Source organism: Grammomys surdaster, unplaced genomic scaffold (genome assembly GCF_004785775.1).
Source record: "Grammomys surdaster isolate TR1022 unplaced genomic scaffold, NIH_TR_1.0 130, whole genome shotgun sequence".
Classification (NCBI taxonomy): domain Eukaryota; kingdom Metazoa; phylum Chordata; class Mammalia; order Rodentia; family Muridae; genus Grammomys; species Grammomys surdaster.
In genome coordinates this window covers 4,797,195-4,816,540 of record NW_021604588.1, presented here as the reverse complement: position 1 = coordinate 4,816,540, position 19,346 = coordinate 4,797,195, and the positions used below count along the sequence as shown (strand labels likewise).

The 19,346-nt window shown below is 36.3% G+C and overlaps 1 protein-coding gene and 1 non-coding gene across 5 annotated transcripts in view; both read right to left on the bottom strand.

The window, feature by feature from the left end:
- Positions 1–326: 326 nt before the first annotated feature.
- Cop1 (COP1 E3 ubiquitin ligase) overlaps positions 327–19,346 on the bottom strand; it is a 118,581-nt gene continuing 99,561 nt past the window's right edge. For all 4 annotated transcript variants that reach the window (XM_028758829.1, XM_028758837.1, XM_028758845.1 and 1 more), the window contains 2 exons: positions 4,618–4,662; positions 327–2,713 (listed from right to left, as the gene is read on the bottom strand). In XM_028758829.1, the coding sequence (XP_028614662.1) occupies positions 2,696–2,713; positions 4,618–4,662 (63 nt within the window). In that variant the 3' untranslated portion in view covers positions 327–2,695. The remainder of the gene's footprint in view (positions 2,714–4,617; positions 4,663–19,346) is intronic.
- Positions 11,820–11,959, bottom strand: LOC114615990. The gene has a single exon (XR_003710566.1).

The following is a 19,346-nucleotide window of genomic DNA, read 5'->3' as shown; positions in this document are numbered from 1 at the left end:
TATTAATTTGATCTCAATGTGATGCAGAAACTAACTCAACTTTAGAAAGCTCTATGACTTTCAAGAAAACGGGGGAAAAATTAAATAAAGGTGTTAAGGATGTCGTTCAACTGATAATGGCTTGCCTAGCATACACAGAGCCCTAAGTTTTATTCCCTAGCACTTTAGCACCACTTAAAACTGGGAAGGATGACATATGACTATATCCCTTGGTGGGGGGGACAAGATGATCAGAAGCTCAAGGTTACTTGTGACTGAGTTTGGTTTGCCCCTACATGGTAAACTTTCTTTAAAAAAGGGGGGGGGGGAGAAAAAGGAAAAGGAAGTACTATCTTAAAATAATTTATTTTAAAAGATCACATCCCTTTGATAACCAAACGCAATACTGTATCTTCTAAACATGTAAACTAACATGACTGGCTCTATTATATAGAGAGCTTGAGAATAAAAGTATAAAGCATATAAAAACAATACAAATGAACAAAAATTATTACCTCTATTTAAAGACATTCAAGATAGCATTAAATGCTTCCTATTTTGAGGATTTTCAGGACATTTATTGCTAATACCAGGATCTCTTCCTACATTTTTACAAATGGACATTTACCAGTTTTAACATTCATTGGTGAAAGATCTTAACTTTTGATTTTTAAAGGATTTATTTGTATGTATGGGTGTTTCTCCTACACATATATCTATGTACCACATCTATGCCTTGGGCCCTTGGATGTTAAGAGAGAGTGTCAGATTCTTTGGAACTAGGGTTCTAAGCAGTTGTGAGCTCACATGTGGGTTCTAGGAATCAAATTTGGGTTCTCTACAAGAGCAGCAGGACTCTTGACTGCTGAGCCATTTCCCTAACCCTTTCTCTCAGACTTGAGGCCATTAAGTTTCATAGATTCTAAATGTAAGAAATTATGTAAGATGAAATTCTTTTGAAGTTATGAAAACCTAATACATTTCTCTCAAGTTGGATGATAGAACCTTATACAAACTACTGTACGATTATTTTTCCTCTTTCCTAAATTTTTCCTTTTTCCTAACCAATCTCATGTTAATGTGAATATGCATGCTTTGTTGCAGAAGCATGTGTTGGACATGTACTACTGCTTTAGTTCTGTTGGGGATTGCTATTAATATACAGTTGTATGTGTTATGTGAACTGATAGTTTAAGGATTCTAAATTTCAAGAGACACTCACTAGGCTTCAATAATTTAAGTCAAAAAAAAAAAAAGTGTGAGCTTCCTTATGTATCAGTAACCTTTAGCTTAGAGATCCACTGGACAGTGGATCATGCATATCTGTACCCACCAAACCTTTCTGAAAATGTTTTATGAAATGTGTGGAAAAATTTGCTTGAACCATTTGCTGAAAACTATTCAGACTATAAGTCCATGTTACTTTTGTGTAACCCAATGCCCTGCAATGTAAAAATGATTTATAAACTAACTAGACAATTTAAGAGGTCACACGGTTTGGAAACTGGGGGTAGGTACCGGAGCATACAAGTTTAAATCAGAGCACTGCAGATAATGAGCTGCAGATAGTTTGAAATTCCATCTATTTTCTAGCCATGCCCATTTGCCCATAAGCTATCTGTGGCTACTTCCCTGCTACACGGGCAGAGCTAACAGTTCTAACAGTTAAACAGAGACCATATGGCCAGCAAAGCTGTAAGTATTTCCTATATATTCTTTTATAGAAAAAGGCAGCTGACCTTGCCCCAAGTCAGTGATCAGTCTTGGCCAGGATAAGTCTGGTGGTTAAAACAAGAGCTAGCTTAGCTTAATTGAGGGCTTATTGGTGTAAAAGAGAACCAGCAGTTGTAAGGACAGTCCTCCTCGCCTGTTTACTTGATCTCAGTAAGTCAAACTCTTAGGTCTATAACCAGACCTGGAGGAAACCAAGAGATCTGATGGTGATGACCTCATCAGGGTGTGTAGAAAGGAATTCTTTATTTTTTTAAATTGTAAACATTAACTTCACTGGAAGGAATCCACACATTTTATCTTTTGTTCATGTTGATATGTGTAATTCCAAAAAAGTTGGGAAACACAACATTAAAATTACTCACCAGTACAGTTATCTTTCTTTTAAAATAAGGTTTATTTTCATTTTTATGTGTGAGCGTTTTGTCTGGATGTTTGTATGTGCACCACATGCATGACTGGTGCTCAAGGAGGCCAGAAGAGGACGTCAGATCTCCTACTGGAATCATAAGTGGCAGTGAGCTGCTACGTAGGTGCTGGGGACTGAACCCAGATCCTCTGTAGGAGCAGCCAGTGCTCTTATTCACTGAGCCTCTCTCCAGGCCTAGCCAGAACATTCTGTATAACCCACAAGTGCTACTTTTTCAAAAGACTCTCACCCTACCTGACAAAGTTGTTCCCAGCTCAGCTGTGGCTCAATAAACTTTTATTTATTTTTTTTGTTATTTATTTTTATTTAAAAGAATTTGTTTCCCTATCACAAAAATTAGATAGCCACACTGCCAACAGCAAAGTTCATAGTTATACTGATGGCGGAGAATTCTCTGGATATTCCCAATGTCCCAAAGGCATAAAGGAGGGAAAAGGTACTCAGAACAAATCCAAATGACGCTGAGAGAGACATCACATGCCATTTCTTTTTCTTCTCATCATCAGCTGCAGATGGCTTTTGGGAGGATCAAACACAATGACATCAGGAAACTCTTTATACCAATTCTAGCACCTAATGGGGAAACAAAAGGAAGAGTTTTAGAGTAGCTTTAAAAAAAGAATTTAATGGTGTTTTACTACATGTACTACTGGAAAACCAAACAAAAATACCTACTTAACTGGTATAATGTCAAAGAACTGAAAGAAACCAGATGTTCACCCTTCTTTCAATCAAAGAGCCTTTAAGGTAAACTACATGAAACCAATAGAGACAAATGTGCTGAGGTGAAGTACATACACAGTATTTTTGGAGTATCAGTTGGCATCTTAATTCATTCTTAAGGAAAAATAGTTAAGGATTTTAGTATCTCTTTCTTCTCTTAATAAGTACTCTGTCAACAGCACTAACACTAGTGTCCCCAGTGACCCAGGTTTTAGAAAACATCCACGTTATCTTGTGTTTCTTTCAACTTCAATGCTAACCATGTGGTGTCACAATATTTGGTTAGATTTTGGTGTTATTATCATGCCATAAAAATAAGCTATGATGATGTTAAAATTAGAAGTGAAAAACAAAGATGGAAATGACTAAGAATGGTCAGAGAACACAAAGGTGATTATGAGACTGTCAAGGATTGTTTCATGGACACTATAATTTTAGGTCAGAAAGATCTGAACGGTGACATCCTTTGCCTTTGTCTGTGTGTCACAATGCTTTTTGTATATACATTATAAAGGTCGCTTAACATGACAGGCCAATGCTAAAAAAACAATCTCAGGTTTCCTTCTGAGAATCTATGTGACTCCACCCTAGCCTTAAGAGTTACTATAGGGTGTCAACAATTTCAGCTGTCTCAGACATCTAGGTTGTTGACTTAGGTATCCACTTTCAATCTATGCCTTGCCAAGAGAATGTGAAATTGAGAGAACTTAAGCTACTTCCATTCAATTCCAAAAATTAACATCTTACTTGAGGCCTCCAGAAAAGAACTGATGTTAATTCCATGCAAAGGCCCAGTTTTCATGTAAATTGTGATTTCTACCAAACATACTATATGCCTGAGAAAGGCAACTGTCCTATGAATGAGTGTGACTAGCTAACAGTGCAGTTTGGCTGTGAGTTTGTATGCTTTGTATCTCCATAGCCTGTGCTTAGTTTCTACTGCTCCCTATGTGGTTTGGACACTTACAAATTAAATAAAGTTATGGTAAAAATAAATGTCCACTAGCAGGCAAGACAGATACATCATAAACAAAAACGCTTTTTGAACTTTCTATAATATAGAGAAGGATCATATTCTCTCAGAATATGTGTTAGCCAAATTTATGTACTTAAAAATCTCTTATCCAAAGTTTTACTTTTAAAAATTTCAGTACTTAGCTCAATTTATTTATGTTACCAATGCATTATGACCAAGGGATAAACCCTAAATGCTATAATCAAGTAAAACTGTATTTCCTTGGAATATTAAATAAGAAGAAAGCATGTGGTAAAGTATGAGACTTGTAACTCAGAGTATGCTCTAGGGGTCAGAGTTTCAGATCATGGAACACTAAAATTTCCTCTCTATCCTAACTCCCACCTTAGCAAGGAGGTAAAGAAACCTTATTTATTACATATGAGAAGAAAGAAAATACAAGAAAGAGGAAAAACTACAGGTGAAGGTAACAAACACATGAGCGTCATTCCCTGCTAGACTGTCTACTAAGTCCCTTGTGATGTGGTTGTAATGGCCCAGATGTAATATAAATGCTCAATAGCCTTTCTCTGTTTCTATCTGACCATCTATTAATCCATCTTGCCTACAACCCCAACAAGCATTTTTATCTCATAACTGTGAGCTACTATTTCCGAAGTCATTTTTGAGGGCAGAAACCCATGTTTGTGAAGGTTCAGTCAAGGGTATATTTCCAAGAGCCTGTTATAGTTTAAAAAAAAAAACCTGAGTTTAATAGAAGCTGTATGAAATGGCTTACCTTAATTGTACCCTGGCTGTTAGCAGCAATCAGCACATTGGACTCCTAGAAAGAAACAAGAGCTTTAGGAACATAGGATTCCCCGGAGGGCAGTTGAAGAGAATAATTTCTTTTCATCCTTTCATCCTTCTTCCTTTGCTTCACCCTAAGACACCAAAGGAATCTACAGTGGAAGGACAATGTTTAGCATGTGTAATAGCATCAGAAAAAGGTGAGCATCTGCTTCTTCAGAACATTCTCTTCTACTGACTGTTTTCCATAAAACACAAAGGACGAACAGACGGTACACATCTCTATGGGCAACCAGGACAACAAGGGCACAGGGCTCTTTTGTTTTGTTTTGCTTTTTTACAAAAGGGAAACTGGTTTTATTATTTTTTCTAGTAAGATAGTTCATCATTCAACATGTGTGCTATTAACAGCCTTGGAATAACTTCAATGAAATTTATGTCACAAAGTATCTTTAATGTTGTAAGCCTTAAGGGGGAACGTTTTTTTTTTGTTTTTTTGGTTTTTTTTTGACGGCAGGAAGCATGAAAGGATAAGAGATTAAACAAGAATGAGTTAATTCAAAATAATCTCAGGATTCAGACTTGTCTTCAGAGGTCTAGTGGAGCTCAACAACTTGGAGACACACTGAAGTCTTGTTCACAAGGACAGACAGCTAAGAGGTGTACAGACTAAGATTGCCATACAAACGTTATGGCTAATAGATAAATCTAGATGACAGCTATGAAAAATAGATAACATATTTTACTGAAGACTGGGATCTGCATGAATAGCCTTTACTTAAGGCTTCATAATCAAAGTACAAAGTAGAAAAAACAAAAACAAAAAGAAACTTTTAATCTGTATGATGGGAATGTCAGATCAGCCAAGGTGAGTTATGAACTTTAGCTTCTTTGAAATGACAGAAGACATTTGTGTTTTACAAATATGAATTTCCTTTTTAAGCTCTACCTCTGGTTTTAAAGTAAAGTTCGTCGGAAAACTACTCATTGTGTTACTTCTGGTATACGAGCAACTATTTTGTTCTACTACCACAGAATTTTCAGAGGCATTAGAATACCCTTCCATGTAAACAGAGGAGATAGCATCCAAGAGGTCATACTTGTATCAAGAGGATCAAGCCCTGAGTGTAGGCACTACTAATCTTTTGCTAGCTGGGGATTTTTCTTGCAATAGTAAGATGGAGAATGCAAAATTCACTGAAGGTTAGTTCAGACATTTTCTTTGACTATACATACAGTTTCAATGCTTTCACACTGACAAAGCATTTGAAGTTAATGGACTAAGAAGTGGATTTGTGATTTATCTGTTCCTTCATTGATGTGAATTTAGAGACTGGCTAGAATAGGCAGAACTCTATATCTGCCTCAGAAAACAGGAAAATGCTCAAACAAAAACTGTACTACAAAATCTCCTTCTAGAGTACTCAAAAAAGATTACCTTGCAAAAAGTAAGAAGAGTCAACTGGATGTTAATTAAGAAGGATAAAGATGCCACAGTTTCCAAGAAAGTTATGGTTAGAAAATGGTACCACAAGGTGCTGGAGCCCTTAAGAACTATCCACTATTATGGGGCTTATGATATAAAAACAAAGAAAAGCTTTTAGTCTTAGCACCAGTTCTTTATTTTGTTTTGGTTTTAGTTACTTTTTAATGTAAAGGGGGGGAAGGCAGAAAACCTGGTAAAGATGAGGACTGAGCAAGTTAAGTCTTTTCTGTGTTGAGACTATAAATTATGTAACACAGTCATCAGATTCCTGGTGGACGGAAACATGGGAAAGTATAATGTATACAGATTGGGTATTCATGTCTGGAATGGGAGTCAAATGTAAAAAACCAACTCACATGTTTTTGCACATATTATACACATAGCCTTTTATTGTGCCTGCATTTATACTGCAACCTGTTACATAAGATCAGGTATTAAATTTTCCTCTTGTGGTACTATGTTAGTATTCAAAAGTTTCAGAGATCAGATTAGAACTCTAACCTAGATTATCTTACACTATAGAAGTTTAGAGTCAATATATAAATACACCATTATTTAAATGACCACACAAGAAGAGGTTGAAATCTGCAGCATGCTAATTCAAGGAAGAAGAGATCTGATAACTACCCTTCACAAGCACTTTTGTTCTTTAGGTCTGGCATTTACAGATGATGTAATTGTTACCAGAGGTTAACTCCTTAACACCTCAGTCTGAGGAGTCAGATAAATACACAACCTATTAAAAATTCAATTTAAAAACCAAGTAGCTCGAATGGTCTTTCTAGATTAATATATGCATAGCACAGTGTTCTAAGAATTATTCTACATCTCAAAAGTATTCAAAGCAGCAAACAATTAAAATCAAAATGCAATGTCACCACATCTTAGTACATAGCTCTCCTCCAATGAACATACAAAGGAGTGATTTAGAACTAGATTTTTTTTCAATCTAACAGAAATATAAAACCAGAAAAACTTTACTTCTGTTATTAGAGGTTATTACTTAAAAGCTTTGAATGAACCAAGCCATATTTGCAATTTGGATGATCATTGTTTGCTAGCTGTAACTATAGTCTTGCTATATGCAGCCTTTTACTGTTAAATAAAACTGACGGTAATTCTCATTATCTTCTTTTTTAAAAGAAAAAAAATGAATAACTTACTGCAAAACTCTCCTCCAAGATAGCTAATACATAATGTCTAAGAAAAGATAATGAAAAATTTAGCAGAGCTTTTTATAAAAATAGACATTACATATGCAAATTTGTTACAATGCCAGTGCAGTATTTACAACAATGTTTAACAAAACTGCTATGCTAAAATCCTGAGTAACCTGACAAAGAACAAGTATTTGCTTAGTTTAAGATCTTGACTCTTGGGCTGAATAGAAAACTTTACTTCTATTTGGTGAAACTACACAGTGCCAGGAAAATAGCAATAGTTAAAAGAAAGTAAAACTACTGCCAATCCTCATTATTAAACGTCAGGGTCACAAAGTTCCAAGCATGCAGACTGAAGACCGTTCACTGAACAGTACAACTATTCTGTATGTAAGTCTGACTGGAGCACAGCTATACTTATTTGTTTATATCATGTCTCTGGCTTCCCTTGAACTATAGTGGCAGAGTCCTGACCTACAAAACCTAACATATTTGCTCTCTAGTCCTTTATAGCAAGTTTATAGGTGCTACTTTAGACTTACTGTAACAAAGCTTTAAAAAAAAAAAAGGTCAACAGAATCAAGTTCACCTGAAAAAAATTAACTTTCTAACAGAACAAATCTCAGCACTTAAAAGAATTTAACAAAACATGCAATCTGTATCAATATCTCAGAAGAAAAGCAATAGAAACAAACAGAGCCAGCAACTAGGACAGTGAAACTATCGAATGAGAACATTAAAAGTAGGCTGTCCAAATTACATTCAAGTACTTAAAGGGAACACTGGAAGACATAAGCATGAGAAGCAAACAAACACACAGTACTGGAAATAGGAAATTTACTGGAGAAACACAACAGTGAAGGCAAGATAAGGCAAAGGAGAATGAACATTAAATGCTGCTGACAACCCAGAGATCAGCACTTCAGTGCCCATCGTGTTAACACACAGGCATGTATACATGTGTAATTAGAATGCCAAGTACAGAGGGGGAGCATATTAAGACGAGTGCCAATAATTTTGTACTATCTGAAAACAAAGATAAAATGTAAGTTATTATAAGGAATGAAGGAAGATACATCACTAGATATCCCAGGTGATAAAATAATGAATCATTATAAATAACTTCATGCCAATAAGATTTGACAAGTAATAACATGAAAAATTTATATGGAAAATGCAAAATTTTAATGAAAAGTTAGTGACTAGGGAGTGAGGAACATTTTCACATTCAGTTTATGAATGAAATGAAAATCAGAGAAAGTCATGAAAATAAAATTAGCCAACTGCCTTTATATATACATTTAAAAAAAAAAATCAAACTACCACCAGTAACTGGGATTCATCTACATATAAAAGAGCACATTAGGGGCTGGTGATGACTCAGCAGATGGTGGCCCTTGGTGTCACACCTAGGACCTGAGTGCCAATCCTTGGGCCTACAGGGTAGAACCAGCTCCCATATTTGTCTTCTGAATTCCATTTGGAAAGTTCAGTACACATAAACCCACACATTTAAATGGAAAGAACAGTACATTATGTATAGGTAGGATTTACACAGATCTTAACTTAGTTTCTAATATTAACAAATCATCGACAGACTCTGGTACAGGAAAGCTTAGCATTTATACAAAGCTCTGGGTACAATTCCTAGCATCAAAAAAAAAATTTTTTTCTAAATATCAAAGAATACAATTCATCATATGGAAAAGAGGGGAAACACACATTTAATACAAAATTCACTTCAATTTATAATTAACTTAAACATTTTACTGAAGGTGGTAAGTTATCTACATGTAAATGTGTAAGTAAATTATGAAAACTCCACACCATACAAATTTATATAGAAATTAATGAGTATTCAACAATCCAGTTACAGATAATCACCTAACATTAAAAATTATAAAATAATTCTTAAAAACAAACCTATATCTATGTACACTGGTCAAATAGTATTGAAAGTATTAATCATTTTTATAACCACAATTAAAATTATTCTATCAACTAAAAGTTGATCCTAGCAGGTCAACAAAAAGCAAAGGAACTGTAACATAAGAAAATGGAAAGCTCAGAAGCAGATCACTTTGTGATCATGTAAATTTTCTAAAGATCTTCGCAAAAATAATTAGTATTACTAAGAGTGCTGAAACAACCACTGTTCACTGCTTTAGCTGGCAGTGTTAAAGTGGGAGAGGGAAGCCTAAAAATGAGACAGTCATGCAACAGACAATTTAGTCAGTGCACTAGACAATTTATACTCTGAGGGTTAAGAGTCATATAAAGTACCCAAATACGTGGATAAATTGAACATGGTTGGCATATATATAAACAAATAATAGCCAACTGTAATGAATAATCTAAAGTAAACTCACTACTATTTGCTATATCTGGGAGGGGCACAAAAGTACATTCCAAGAACAATTCCTTGTTTTTAATAAAACACAGGCCACAAGACTCTCTTGTCTTGTTTTCTTTGAATATTTTCATAAGTACTCAGAACTCCCTTTACACACCTGGACTGTGTTTTGACAAACTATATTTATGAAAAGTACTGTATGTCTGCTTAAATACATATGAAAACTCAATCTTTACATTGTATCATCTTAAAAATGAATTCTAAATAGATCAAACACATAAGTGTAAAAAACAACAAAAATCCTAGGATTTAAAAGGCCCACACAGAATACAAAGTTTGAGTTTGAAAACAAATATTCTTAGAACGCAAAAAATATCTCCCTTAAAAATACTAATAAGTTTAAAACCGTAGTCCCCAGTATGTGGACTACACTACACTCCAGTGGAAGTCTGCATATCCAAGACTATACGGACAAGTGTAAACTGGACTTGATGGGCTAAAAAAATTAGGAGGGCACCAAAGTTGGATGGGTAGAGAATATGTGTGTGTGTGTGTGTGTGTGTGTGTGTGTGTGTGTGTGTGTGAGAGAGAGAGAGAGTGAGAGAGAGAGAGAGAGAGAGAGAGAGAGAGAGAGAGAGAGAAAATAAAACAGATTGTATGAAAATTTCAAACTAACTGAGCTTAAGAGGCCAAATAAAACCGTGGAGTTTATGACTATCCTGAGAAAAATACTGATAAACGTATCTAAAAAATTATGTATAATTTAGTTATTAGAATAAATAAAACAATAATGTCAGATATGGGCAAGGATATGGAGCAAATAGATGATCATAGTTTACTGAGAAGAATAAAAAATAATCAAGTACTTTTGGGAAAAGCTAATACAAAGTTAACTGCATACTTCTCTTATGTATCTACCCTGTAGGTATGTATGTAAAAGAAAGACTACTAAACCATATAAATATTTACTTATTATTCAAACAGTTCAAAACCTAGACTAGGCTTTACATCCAAAATGAGTGAACACACAGAGAAAACTTTTGCTATAGCTATAAATAAAAATGTTGCTTAGAAAAACGACATCATCATAAAGCTATATACAAGGAATAATGTCAATAAATTCAAGAACAAACCAGGCTGAAGAAGTCAGACAAAAAGAAAGAACATAAACTGTTGTTTCTATTATATGACAGTCTAAGGAAAACTAAGGCCAAGAACCAGCTCATGAAGACTAATATATCAATGTTGGTTTCTATCTTATTGAACTAGTAATCTTGCCATATGCCTAGGAGAGAGGGATCATAGAAAAGCATTTATCAGGTACAAGTGTGCCTCAACTCTCATTACTGTGTGTTTCAACAACTGTTCCATATAGAATTTGCACAGAGAAAGAAACATGGGGAGTTCAGGACCACAAACAAGGATCATTGCACAATTAACAGGACCAGCTGGGGCTGCTCACAGAACACCCCAATGTTGAGTGCCACTCAGTATCTACATGGGCTCCTTCTTTCTTACCCTTCTCACCAAAACTTAGACTCAAACACTTCTAATATTGTATTAAGAAGCAAAAACTTTCCTTGGAAATGGTCATTTCTAAACTTTGGCTATACACTTAAAAGAACACACAACTGTATTTTGCTTTTTTATTCAACATAGAGACTCATTTTAACCTAGAGAATTGCCTTGGACTAAAGGAAATTCTCCTGCCTCAGTTTATCAAATGTTGGAACTACAAAGGTCTGAATCATATAATGTGTAGCAAGAAATCAATTTTAATACAAAGAACTTCATGAAAGCTTCCGATAGTCCCTTTGTACATAAAATGTTGATAGCCCAAGATTAATTAACCCAACCCCTAGAAAAACAGCAATTCTACATACATTACACATGCTAGTTACATTTAAAAAAAAATGCCAGCAGTAATATGTAGTTTCAAAAACTACCAACCAGCCTGTATCTAATCGTAGAGGCAGGAGTTCTAGGCTAGGAGTGTAGGTGACATGAGACCTTATTTTAAAGAGCATTAAGAAAGGGTCAAACCACAAACAAACAAAATCCATAAACTACTTCAAAATGTGTAAAGAAAACTTGGTTTTCTTTTTTGTTTGCTTCTATAATCTAGTACATTTAATCAGTAGCGATACTGTACAAATGATAAAGAAAACAGTTTTTAGAGTGGAAATTCAAAAGCTGTATGGAGGGGAACGATCAGACTTAGCCAGCTATCCTAAGTCAGACAGAGACCTCCATGTTTATGTAGGATTGCTGCCTTCTGCAGACAAAAGATAGTTTCTCATTTGTCTACATGGTTGACTCCGCAGCTTCCATTTTTAGTGTAATTTATTATTAATATAACATGTTATAGTCTTTTTTATATTTAGTTTTCTTTCTGTATTTTTATATTATTCCAACTTTGAACCGCTTAGAATTCTCATTTAGATGCACCTTAATACACTGAAATAAGGTAAATGAAAAAAAAATCAGGATTTGAATAATAGAAAAGAACTCTAAAAAGGCACATTTAAGAAACCAAGGCAACAGATATCTAGTCAGGGAGAAGAACTCTAAGAGTATATCCACTCAGGGAAGCAGGATGGAGATCCACAGACATACACAGTATACCTCAGTCACTCCAATGGCTGCAAATCTTCTCACCAAGTGACCCCTGTCAATTTTATTTGCTACTCAAGATATTTACAGATACCTTCAACTTACATCACATGCCAAAATCTATCTTGAAAAAGCTTGAGAACATTATACTCACGATGAATTAAGGCAAGGAATAATGATTCTATACCACTGATAAATATTAAAAGCAGAAAAGAACTGCATTTCTTCCCTCCCAGATCTATCTCTCCTCTCTCTTCTCCTCTCTCTCTCCTCTCCCTCTCCCTCTCCCTCCCCCTCCCCCCGCCCCCGCATTTTGCCTGCATGAGTTTATATGTACCCACATGCCTTCAGTGGCCAGAAGAGCATGTCGGTTCACCTGGAACAGGCAGTTGTAAGCTGCTATGTGGGTGTTGGAAACTGAACCTGGTCCTCTGCAATATCAATAAGTGCTTTTAACTGCTGAGCAACCTCCCCAGCCCCAGAAATGTATATGTGTAAAATAGCTATTTGCAAATTTCCTCCTTACCATCTTGGTAAGACTATACCTAGAATTTTGTGCTGTTTTAGAGATATTCTATAATGCAATGGGGGGGGGGCGGCGGCGGCAAAGTCAATCTCTGTCTCTCCCTCCCTCTCTCCCTCCCTCCCCCTTCCCCTCCTCTATCACACACACATATGCACACTTGCATGCACACACCCAACCAATCAAAACCCACAATAATTTTAAGACATGAGACCTGGGTCTGTACACTGTTTCTGCAGAGAACTGCTTGATCCTTTTAGACTCAACTTCTTCAACTATAAAATAGTCTTAAGTCCTAACAGCGTCTTTATGATGAGGCTTCCTGAAGGGAACAATAGAACACTGATGGAATTTAAAACACTGTACCAAACAGACACCTTGGCATTTGAGGCAACAGCACAAGTAAGAGTGTCTCTCTGCTAACTTCCTGTCCTTTTCCTGTAAAATAGATCATAAAAGAGCTCTCTGTTCTTTCTTGCAAAAGTAAATAAGAAGACCCATGGTTCAGAGGTATCTACTCTATATATAGAAGGACAGAGAGGAGAAGCTGAGCAAAAAAGTCTCGCCATGATCATCCCAGTTTGTTACCACACAATATATCCCTTTGTCCTTAAACTATACTTCTCAAGACTATCTACTTAAACCCGAGCATTAAAATATACAATATATTTGATTAAGTCATTATTTCATGTTATATAAAACTTCTATTTAAATAAACATGCAAAATTCTTCCAACTCTTCTCTCATTAATCCTTTATGCTGTTTGAGTTTTAGGCCTGAACTTAGTAGTGGATAGGAAATTCAAAGAGTTAACTGGCAAATCAAGCAACAGATAAGTAAATTGGAGATATTCTTACTAAAGATACTATTAAACATAGTCTACATTCTTTTTACTCTGCTAACTGGGGCATTGTGTTCTTTGCCCCCCAACATGGGACACACAGGGCATCACCAATGAAGTACAACAAATAATTAAGAGAAAAATCTTTGAAGGGCAGCAAATAAAGTGTCTTCCATATATGCATGCCAGTAGCTGTAGAATATGAAGAACAAGAGAGGGTCAGGAAATTAGATACTCGAACGGAGAAGGATGAGAGAATTTAAACAAACAGAAACAAGGAGACGAGGTAATAAAAGATTCAGCCCAAGTAACCACATGAATACAAGTTTAAAAGCAGCAATGGAACTGTATGGAACAATAAAATGTTTGCTCAATGAAGTAGAAGGGTAATACTACAGCTATTGAATATACAAGAAATTTGTCTGAATAACTGGGGCTAAAGGTAAAAGTAATGTCTAGGACGATGAAAGCCATTTGGTAGTAGTGTATGTAGAAAGGCTAAGGGATACAGAAAACACATGTAAATAATATAGGTGGGCAAGGGAAAAGAACAGGAGATGAGGACAAAACCAGAAAAATTTAAAAGACAGATATAGGAGAAACCCAAACAAAGAATTATTGTACTTGATAAGTAATTTGAAGATGAAGATATACAATAAACTGATTCTATGGTATTTCTCTTAAATGACATGATGTAAACCATAAGGAAACAAGAATGTTAACACATCAAAAGTGAAAAGAAGCGATCAATTGACATGTTGTAACACATTTTTTTCCTACAGATGATACTCTTAAAAGTTCATCCTTCCATGATTTAAAGTCCTCACTGCTCAACTGATTTAGACATGTTATTTTTGTTATTTAAAACTTTAATTAACAAGCTAGACTTTAAATATCTATTAAACAGACACAGGTGAAAAAAGTGTAAAACTGATGTTCTATGGCACTTTATTTCATTAGTTTGGATTGTGGCTGTCACCTCAAGTCTCATGTGTTACAGGCTTGGTCTATTGGTGGCATTTCTGTGAAGCAGAATATTTGGCAAGCAGATCCTGGGCCTGGGGGTGCAGGGTTAGGTCATTGGGAATATTTTCTTAGAGAGAACAGTAGACTCTGGTCCCTGCTTTTGCCCGTTTTGCTTCCTAGCCATTGAGAGAGCACTGCCATCTGGCATGCCCACAGGAGTTACAAAATAATCCATCAGACCAACCTTTGGCTGCAATCTCAAAGCCCATGAGCCAAAATACATCTTTTCTCTTTTAAGCTGATTATCTCAGACACTGGGCTACAGTGACAGAGCACTGACTAAATACATGATTTCTGATAAAAGAATTCAAAGTGACCATAGATTATTAAAAGAGAGCAAAACCTCTTTACTAAGTCTTAAAATTTTGATTGACACCGTATAGCAATCAAATGAAGAGTGTATCAGAAACTGAATATGAATGACTAAATAAAACAATTTCCTGGAATATAACCTGCAAAAAAAACCTTGGAGGTTTACAAGACAGCAGTGACCAGTTTTTTACCTCTTTTCTTGGCACTACAATACAACCACATAATTTCCAAAAATCCGTGTCAGTATGTAGTCAATAAACCTGTAACCGTAAGTCTGTTTCTGTCAAACCAGTTTAGTTTAGATGACCCAGTGTTCCTGATATTAAATCCTGCACCTGGATAAAAATGTTCTTACTTTACTCTACCTTCATTGTCATTTCTTAGTTTACATTCCTATATAGAGAACCACCGTTTGCTCTAAACGCCCCATGAAGTTTGGCTCCTTAGGTAGCAATACTGGCATGGTGAGGTTTTAGTAGTGATACCAGAAGGCTGTCAGGTTGTTGGAATCTGTCCTGAGATAGATCAGGGCATCTTCAGAAACTTTGAGGTAACAAGTGTAAGGCTTCATCTAGGGGAAGGGTCCATAATATCTCCCCCATCTAAACTCACCTATCAACTGGTGTTGCCATTGTTCAGGTCTAGTTTAGGCTGGCATATTTTTGAGATTTCATGGGTATAGGCAGCTTCCCTGTTATATTTAGAAGACACAACCTTATGTGCAGATATCCCAAACTTTTAGCTCTTAAAATCTATCTATCTCTTCGTTTACCTCCCTGAGCCTTGGGTGGCAACACAGGTCACAGCTATTATCACACAGGCTCCAGCTGTGATAGAGCCATGGACCCAGACATGGCCCTTGGTGACAGCCTGGGCACTGCTGACATCACTATAATCCCAGATGGCTCATTGCTGGTTGTGTCTCCAGTTCTACTTCTCTCCGCAGTGCATGAATTGCTAGGCCTTGTGTTCTCTCCTAGCTTTCCACCACTCACTTCCTTTCCCATCTCACCATCACATATTCCTTTTCTGTAGAGGCGCCCAAGCACAGCCAGAGCAGAAGCTTGGATGTCTCTCTTTCCAGGCACCCCAGAGCTGCCTTATTTAGTCATTTTTATTTCTTTTGTTGAAAACTCTCCATTAAATCAATAGTCCACCTCTGAATTGGGTCACATGACTGACTGTTTTTTAAGTTCCTTACATATCCTGGATGTTAATCCTCTGTCGGATGAATAACTTTTCTCACTTGGTGAGCTTACTTTTCACCAGAGTTATCATTTCCTTAGCTGTCCAACAGCTTTTTAGTTGTATGACATTGACTCTTGGATAACCGAGTCGTATTCAGAAAGTTCTTTCTCACAACTGTTTCTTATAGGATATTATCTATTTTTTATTCCAACAATTTCAATGTATCATACTGAGTACACTGATCCATTTGGGGTTAATTTTTGTGCATGGTGTTAGAGATGAATCTAATTTCATCCTACACACATGCAACCAGTCTTGTTAGCAACAGTTGTTGAAGATATTGCCTACCTCTTTGTCACCATCAGATGGCTGTTGTGTATACGTACATATGTATGTATGTATGTATGTATGTATGTATGTATGTATGTATATACACACACACGCACACTCATGTTGGGTCTATCTACATCTGTTTGTGTGAGAACTGCACTGTTGGCATTACTGCAGCTCAGCACTATCTCCTGGAATCTGCAATGGTGATCCTTCTAAGCACTGTTCTTTGGTGTTCAGATTGCTAATGCTGCCTGGGGTTTTTTGTGTTACCATATTAATTTTATGATTTTATTTTCTATTGCTATAATATTGTGAGAGATTCTGTTCAAGATTGCACTTAATCTGTAAATTGCTTTTGGAGAGTACAAAGTTCCTATTAGACAAGAGGTATATACATTTTAGGTCTATTTGCATACCATGGTGACCATTTACTAATGTAGCCTCAAACCTCAATGATCTTAGGATGTATCACTCTAATCAGAACAGCTTTCATCAAGAAAATAGACAACAGATACTGGTGAAGATATGAATAAAAGGAATGCCCTGAATGCTGCTGCTGGGACTATAAGCAAGTCCATTCACTATGGAAGCTCCTCAAAATACAAAAAAAAAAAAAAAACAAAACACAAAAAAAACCCCAACATTATCGCTTAGCTTTCCTACTTCCGAGTATATGCCTAAGAACTCCAAATTAATTATCTCACAGATACCTCATGCATATTGATGTTTACTGGAAGACATTTTATAATAGATACATTATGAAACCAACCAATAAATCCATCAACAAAGAAATTGATAAAAAATGAGGCTTAAATTCATAATGGATTTTTTCACTATAAAGATTATTCGCTGGAAATGAATGCAACAGAGGATTATCAGTAAGTTAGTTAAACCAGTCTCTGAAAGACAAATATTACATGTTGTGTTTCAATGGTGGGTCCTAGACTTTATATATACATAGAAAATCATATGCACAGATAACATTAAAGTAGATATGGAAACAAAGGGAACTAATAGGGGGGCAACAAAAAAAGAGAAGGCAGTGGTATGTGGGTGGGGCTGCTAAAAGTAGTTTATGTATTTGCATAAAAATGGCATCATATAGCCTATTACATTAAAATTAAACAATTTTTTGACAAAACAAAATATCTCTGCTCTTTGTTCCTGTCCATTTTGTAGGTTGGATACATTTTTGGTCAAAAGTTTTGAGTGGGTTGCTAACCTGATCCTTCCACTAGGAGTCCTGCCTGGTATGCCCCACTGTTAGGCGTTTCAGCTAAAGTCAACCCCATAGACATCCTAGAGGGTGCCCCCCTCCCAGGTCTTTGGCACGTACTAGAGAAGCCCACCAATGACTAGCCCAAGTTGAGACCTATCCAATGAGCAAGTCACTATTAATCCCTGTCACTATTAATGATACATACACTGTTTGTAAACAGGATCCTAATATAACTGTCATCTGAGAGGCTCTACCCAAACTGATGCAGAGACCCACAACCAAACATCAGATGAACCTCAGGAGCTCAGGAGTCCTGTGGAAGAGTCAGGGGAAGGATTAAGGGATCCAAAGAGGATGGGAACTCTACAGGAAGACGAACAAGAGTCAACTAACCTGGACCCTTACACACACACACACACACACACACACACACACACACACACACACACACAGCGCAGATATGCAGCTTGATCTTCATGTGGAATCCTTTCATGTCATCCATCCATCCATCCATCCATTCCATTCCATTCCATTCCATCAAATAGTAAAGACCACATCATTAGCAAGAGTCAGAAGATAAGACAACTGGTGTTTATCTAGCAAAAAATTATTAAGCCATACAGAAGAAAATAACGTATGGCACCACAAATCTTTAAACTCAGTAGACCAAGCGCTCAAGCTCTTATAGGCAGGGTTCTTGACTCACACTCAGTGTACATATTATCACCCAGAGACAGTTAGTTTACCTCAACACAATAGTATGCTTTGTTTTTCAATCACTCTTATACTATTGAGTATACATATAGAGGCAGGGCTGGTATGTCAATTCATGATTCTCTAGTCCACTAAAAGTGTTTAAAAATAAGGGATTCATCTGAAACTAGGATAAAGAGTTTATCTTTGTCTTAATGTATTTCAATGAAACAGTGCTGTGAGAAGACAATCCAAGGGAGGTCCTATGGTATTTACATTGACAGGTACTGTGCATTCCACATCTCCACTCCCTGAAGATCTACGGTTCAACTAATCTTTACCTTGATGTCTTTTATTAACTTTTTAAGACTCTGAAAAATGGTGACTTCTAACTCTTGTTCCTAAAAAATTATTTGTCTTCTCACATTTTATAGTCTCTTCCTGAATATAGTAAATGATATTCTGGACCCTTTCCTTCATTTCTTCATTTGCCCATCATATTGGCAGCACAGTCCTTTTAGGGAGTGTAAAGAGGACAAAGGCTGACAGTAGTGTCTTCCTCAGTCATGCTCCACCTGATTCTTCTGAGACTCACTAGACAAAATCCTCCAGGGATCCCGCTATTTCTGCTTCCACAGCATGATGAGTGTGGGCCAGTGTGCTTAGCCTTTCTTATGTAGGAACTAGGGACCTAACTCAGGGCCTCATGCTTCAACAAGAAGTATTCTACCAACAGAAACATATCCCTTCCCCTCCATGCTTTCCTCTATACACTTCCTCCTAACTTAGTCACTGGTGGCAGCTCTTTCTGTTCCTCCTTATCTTCCATTTAACTCATCCACAGAATTCATTGTGTGTTTTCATTTTAAAATTTGTTTCCAATTCCCAAATGAAACTTTCAATCATGTCTTTCATTTTATAAGCATGGTTACTATAAGCCAGGTGAGTGGATTGTAATCCAGAGCTGTTAT